At 34.1% G+C, this 6,789-nt stretch overlaps 1 protein-coding gene across 2 annotated transcripts; it reads left to right on the top strand.

Annotated features, from left to right (window-relative positions):
• The first annotated feature begins 408 nt into the window (after positions 1 to 408).
• Positions 409 to 5,033, top strand: Agtr2 (angiotensin II receptor type 2). 2 transcript variants are annotated; one of them, XM_021252478.2, is made up of 3 exons: positions 409 to 796; positions 946 to 1,002; positions 2,203 to 5,033. In XM_021252478.2, the coding sequence occupies exon 3, from the start codon at positions 2,238 to 2,240 to the stop codon at positions 3,324 to 3,326; it is 1,089 nt and encodes a 362-aa protein (XP_021108137.1). In that variant the 5' UTR covers positions 409 to 796; positions 946 to 1,002; positions 2,203 to 2,237; the 3' UTR covers positions 3,327 to 5,033. The 2 variants fall into 2 exon arrangements, with proteins under 2 accessions (XP_021108137.1, XP_021108136.1); XM_021252477.2 differs by lacking the exon at positions 946 to 1,002 and having other exon boundaries at positions 411 to 796; positions 2,203 to 5,032.
• The last annotated feature ends 1,756 nt before the right edge of the window (positions 5,034 to 6,789 follow it).

Below are 6,789 nucleotides of genomic sequence, written 5' to 3'. Positions count from 1 at the left end.
CATCTTTCTTGTCATTCTTCATTTTGTCATCCTTGTTTCTAACAGACTTGTGTAAAGTTGCTCATTTGTATGACCACAGGAAGACAAAACAGCACCAGCAGTGACAGAGGCTGAAATACTGCCTAATCTTTCTTCACCTTGCATGATTTTTATTTGGGGCACGAATATGACAGAGTCCTAAGAAAGGAGGCACTAAATATTAACACATCTTTTCTATCACATAAAAAATTATATCCCTCTACTCTCCAAACTTCCAGCAAGAAGCCAACAAAAACTGTTTAAAGCGAGCAAAAAACTTTAGAAGTTGTAGGCTTCAAGTTGCTACCATTCTTTAATAAACAAGTAAAAGCACCACATGTTGTAAAAGATGTTTGAACAAAGACTCTGCTGCTAGACTAAATTCTCCTCTCTGCTCTCGAGCTTGCTATGGAATGTCACTATCAGGGGAAAAGAAAGAAAATTCTGCAAACAATTATATTCTACTTTTAAACTAAGCCACTGACTTCCAAAGTCTCAAACGCATTTGTGAAAACATTTTTTGTTTGAGATTTATTTGAATGAACTGCTATGATTGGAGACAGAATTTCAGATTAATGGTTTGCAGCCAAAAAAAAAACCCTCTGGAAAGCTGGCAAGTGTTCATAAGGCAGACCTAGAATTATGTAGGTTGAAGGCTCCCCAGTGGACAGACTGAACATATAAGAAGGAAACCAGAGATCTGGTGCTATTACATCCTAGAGTTTAAGAGAACGAATAAGCAAAGAATTCAAAGCATTCTTCAGCCTGAAATTTTAAAGTAAGTCTGAACAACTTATACATACTTGACTTGGAAAGTAGAATACACATTAAATGAAAAAATTTTTTGGATAAACTTTTCCTTCTTTCTGTGTTTTAAACTGTATTTTGCAAAACTCCTAAATTATTTAACTACTGTTTCTCTTACAGGGGTCCATTTAAGAGCTAGGCAAGCTGATTTATAACTGCTTTAAATTTCAATTACCAGTAAGTCTTTAGTGAGATTTACTTTTTATTCTTTCATGTAAATTTGTAAGGTCATACAAAAGAATAAATAAGCTTTAAAGAAAAATGATAATTTGGTTTTTATTAGGAGGTTCATTGGTGATCACATTTTAACTGACTATTGTATTTGTGTGTATTTTGAAACTAAGTCACCTTTCTCTTAGTGCGTTTATCTTTAGCTAATTTTCTTTTGTTTCAAAATAATGTTACTACCATGAAAATCAAACCAACTATACTTCCAAAACCTGAACACTGATTATAACATTTGAGAAAAATGACTAGTTCTGTTAAACTCTACTTAAAGCAAAGGAAAAATGGTAAGACTATACAATGATTAATCATTGATGTTCAATTCTTATTTCACTGAGCAGTCAAAACATTTCTGCTTGACCCTCAAACAGGTTTTGCTGTTTTTTCTTTTTCCTTAATTAAACTGAAAACAGATTTTTTTTTACTAAATAGACTAAACTTAAATATTTTTAGTTAAAACTAATATCTCTATTAAAAACTGAGGGCCTTTTAGAAACAGGCGACATGCCATAATTTCTTAACTATATTGTGAAAACAATGAAAAGCAGAGCTGAAGAGATTATTTTTAAGTAGCAAAAACCGATCATGGTCCCCCATTCCAATATTTTCCTTTGCATATTCTTTCAGTCATTTGTACACTTACTTGCTTTTTACTAGCTTATATTACTTGTATTTTCCATAGTTGTGATGATTTGTGTATAATTAGTTACTTTGAACGAATTATATTTGCATGAAATACCAGACTGCAGTCAGAGTGATTTCTAGAAAGTATACAGATTGAGATATATAATCAAGTGTTTTAAAATATTAACTTTTGAGTTTCTTCTTGTTTCATTTATTTATTTTCCTGACTAATCTTCTGAAATCTTACTTTTCTTTAAACCATTCAAAAACATGATAGAAAGGACAAAAGTTACTTTGTTCAGAATTTTCATTCCCTGAAAGCTGAACTATCTTACTTCTGCCACTATTAAGAATGTTGTTTTTCTTTCTCAAGAGGTAAAATCCAATCTTACTCCATAGTCATAGTCCTATCTCATACTGTGCTCTATAATCATTTTTTTTTTACTTTTGACAAGCTTAAAATGCTAATGATTCAATTACACCCCAAGGTTTGTTTGTCTTCTAAGTGTCCCATTTTCTCCCCCACAGAAGGTGTACAAATCAGGAATTGTTGAAATTTCATTATGAAGGTCAACTTCACTTTTGCCACCATCATCCAAAACATTACCAGCAGTCTGCACTTCAGACTTGTGAATATATCTACCAGAGAGTCCACCTTTAACTGCTCACAGAAACCATCAGATAAGCATTTAGATGTGATTCCTATTCTCTACTACACAATTTTTGTGATTGGATTTCTTGTTAATACCATTGTGGTTATGCTGTTTTGTTGCCAAAAGGGTCCTAAAAAGGTTTCCAGCATTTACATTTTCAACTTGGCTGTGGCTGACTTACTCCTTTTGGCTACGCTTCCTCTCTGGGCAACCTATTATTCTTACAGATATGACTGGCTCTTTGGACCTGTGATGTGCAAAGTTTTTGGTTCTTTTCTGACCCTGAATATGTTTGCAAGCATTTTTTTTATTACCTGCATGAGTGTTGATAGGTACCAATCTGTCATCTACCCTTTTCTGTCTCAACGAAGAAACCCATGGCAAGCATCTTACATAGTTCCCCTTGTTTGGTGTATGGCCTGCCTGTCTTCATTGCCAACGTTTTATTTCCGAGATATCAGAACGATTGAATTCTTAGGAGTGAATGCTTGTATTATGGCTTTCCCACCTGAAAAATATGCTCAATGGTCGGCTGGTATTGCTTTAATGAAAAATATCCTTGGTTTTATTATTCCTTTAATATTCATAGCAACATGCTACTTTGGAATCAGAAAACACTTACTAAAGACCAATAGCTATGGGAAGAACAGAATAACCCGTGACCAAGTCCTGAAGATGGCAGCTGCTGTTGTACTGGCATTCATCATTTGCTGGCTTCCCTTCCATGTTCTGACTTTCCTGGATGCTCTGGCCTGGATGGGTGTCATTAATAGTTGTGAAGTGATAGCAGTCATTGACTTGGCACTTCCTTTTGCCATCCTTCTGGGATTCACAAACAGCTGCATTAATCCTTTTCTGTATTGTTTTGTTGGAAACCGCTTCCAACAGAAGCTCCGGAGTATGGTTAGGGTTCCAATTACTTGGCTCCAAGGCACAAGAGAGACTATGTCTTGCAGAAAAAGCAGTTCTCTTAGAGAAATGGACACTTTTGTGTCTTAAACACAAGAATGCAATGCATATTATCAAGGTGGCAACTTGTTCTGAGACCCACCTGGATATCTTTAAGCAGCTTTTGTAAAATAAGATTTTCCCTTTATTTAATCTTTATTCTTCTCAAACAGAAAACCAAGTATAACTGTACATTTTGTTCTCCAGTGACTTTCAGAAGTTGTCCACTGTTTTTCTGTTATATCAATGCAAGATTGTCGTTTTGAGACATACCCATAACCTAGAAGTAATTGAGGATTTATGTTAAATTATAATTAATACTAACTTGTGAATAATGATTTGGGATTTCAGATTTCTCCTTGAAAAATACTGGCATTTCTTAGGGGGGTTTTATATCAATTTTCATCATGTTTTCTTTTCTCTTGAACAAAGGCCAGCTTTAATTTGCTGCATTATTTATGAGGCAACACGGTAAGATAAATGAGCACTGTAATATACTATTCTAAGTTGACTATATTATAATACATTGTTACTGGATTATTCAGGCTCTAAGAATATACAGTACTTTCTACTTTTTAAGAAACTATAAGTTCTATTCCTTTTACATTTCAGTTGAGCATAGCTTTATACTTAAGACCTAGTTATATATTCAGTAGGGCTAGGAATAAAGATTAAATAACTCCAATATTTTAGCTTATTTTTTACAGTTATACAAAGTAAAATGTATACTAAAGCAAAGTTGCTATTAACACATGAGTCCTCACTGAACTCTGAATAAGTACTTTAAAAATTTTCTATCCATATTAACTTTTATTTAAAGGTTTCTATATTTTTTGATAATTATTGAAAATAATATGCCTCAAACTGTGTATTTATAAAATGCAAAGGTCACTTTTTACATCTTTGACCTTTTGAATGTGGTGCTTGATATCTAGGACATTGACTTGATTTTAATTATTGAATTTTGGGTTGCTTCCCTAAATATCTGGGTGGATTCTTTACCTTGTAATAAATTCTAAATTGGAACAGGAAAAGGTTAGGTCAGAATGAAATTGTGATTACCCTTTGAGTGACAAAGAAACTCAGAAATGACAAGCTTGGTATGAAGCTGGGGACCTGTCAGGTAAGACAGTTCAATGTGGCTTTTAGAATGTAGACACTGAGGGGTAATTTTAACCTATATCTATGTTTACTATTTGTTCCTGAATCTGTAGGATTCTGTGGAGGAATTTGAAACCAATTGCTGGTCCATAGATATTTTTCTTAACACTATTATAATTCCTAAGTTAGAGGAATACCTGAAACTGACTGAGTTACCTGAACTTGACTCAGATTAGAGTATGAATCTTAATTTTAGAAGTTCACCTTTTTATTCTGTACCAGCCCCTTATTAGGCCAAGTTAAGTAGGACTTTCTAGATTAGTGGTAACTGTGAGGTAGAATTAAAGTTTTGGGGCCTTAACAACTTTGCCATGTTCTGGAGCTATAAATTGAAGAGTTCTCTCATATCTCTTTCTTTCTTTTTTCTTTCTTTTTATTTTTTATTTTTGGTATCAGGGATCAAACTCGGGACCTTGTGCTTGTGAGGCAGGCGGCAGAACCACTGAGCTAAATCCCCGGCCTCTCTCACATCACTTTCTAGGAAGGTCCTACTTTCATGTAATCATATTATTTTCAATAAAAATATACAGATAAATGTATAATCAACTATGACATTTTTACACAGTTTTGTAAAACATCTCATATAAATAAAATCTTTAATTGGAAGATCATGTGTGCTTATTATCATTTTAATTTTAACTCTTTCCAAATATAGATTTCTGCCTTCTCTTGTATTAGCATCCTGAATTCAATTTCCACCAATACTTCTTACTTTCAGCCTCCATCGTTACTCACCTGGCCCCATGCCACATGCAGCTAGCCTCCTTCTAAGTATTCAGCCATAATTCCCTACTAACTGTTAAAACAAAGTCCACGTTTCTTATCAGAGTCAGCATGACCTTAGAAGATCTGACACTTTCCAGCCTCTCGGGCATGTTTTTCTCTGTTACCCTTTCTTTGCATTCTATATTCACATGCCACCAAATGATTTTTTTTTTTTTTTGCTGTTTTTGAGGTCTAATGCTTTTTCATGCCTTTCTGCTTTTATTCACACAACTCTGTCTTCCTGAACACCCTTCCAGTCATTTTCCATGCCCAGGGCCACTCATATAATTGATGAACACCTACTCAGCTTTCAACATTCAGCTATGCGGTTTCTTCTATCATAGTCATTACTATTATGCTAATTATATGACCCCCTCCCCCACCCTGGGAGTTCCCTTAGTGAGCATAATTTCTTCTGTAGTTCTTGGGATTTTAAACTTGCCTGCTGCTTTCATAGGAGCCCAGTTTTGAGCCCTGAGTAGTAGTTTTCCCAGTGTTTTTTCTAGTGCAATGCCCAGGAACCATATAACAACAACAACAGTGATAACAATACCACCAATAGTTATAATGAGGTGAGCATTATGTGCTAGGTACTAAACACTTTATATAAATTATATCATTTTTCCCTCACAGTGAAATATTCTCATTTTACAAATAGAGAAACCATGCCACGGGTGTGTCCTGATAAATCTTCACATTTGACAGATGACAGATGAACTTGTCAATCCCAGTAGCACTATTTAGTAACTTAAATATGAATCCTAGGCTACAAAGCAGGTATTTCAGAAACACTCATACAGTCTGTCAAAGTGCATCCCTAACCCTAGCAATATAAGGGCTCCTAGGCAGGTGGTATATTTGCACCCATGAAGAAAAAGAAAGGAGGTAGACAGGTGAGACTTTTAAAATCAGATCTATTCTGCACAATTCTTGTTTTTCCTTGATATTTTTGAGGCCTGGTATCAAAATGAGAAGACAATCTGAAGGTAAGCACGTTCTATTTTTATTTTATTTTCTCCCACACAGGAATCAGAGGGTGGGAAACTGTCTGGTAACTTCATATATCAAGAAAAGAAAACTCTAAACTTGACAAGGTGAATAACACATGAGGTACTTAGAGCAAAATAAAGGTTGAGGAAATAAGAAAGCCTGAACTATATCAGCAATGATTAGTCACATAAAATAACAAATTAATAAGCTGTTGCTAAAAGTCATCACTTCACCTTTAAACGACCAGCAGCCCTGAGCTGAGTTGAGTAACTTACTTGCATACACATACTTACTAAGAATTAGCATCCTGGGAAAGAAAATTTGTTCTTTTTGAAATTCTTTTTTTTTCCAGGATAAGAGAATTCTCTTAAAAATTAGAAATAATTGCCATGTATTTCTTATTATAGAGTTAATATTTAATGTTGGAAAATTTAAATATAGGTAAAAATTAGCCACAGTGATAATGTTAGCAGCATGGGATGAGATTATTATAGATGTAAATATAGATACAGATACATGTATACAGAGTAGGCAAAAAAATGTATACACACTTCAGGAGAAGAAAAACTTGTATAAATATTTTAATACTAAATTTATT

Source organism: Heterocephalus glaber, unplaced genomic scaffold (genome assembly GCF_053883595.1).
Source record: "Heterocephalus glaber isolate CG9 unplaced genomic scaffold, H.glaber_assembly_v1.0 deba00001732, whole genome shotgun sequence".
NCBI lineage: Eukaryota > Metazoa > Chordata > Mammalia > Rodentia > Bathyergidae > Heterocephalus > Heterocephalus glaber.
Note: the sequence above shows the minus strand (reverse complement) of the source record. Positions and strands in the feature narration are given on the sequence as shown.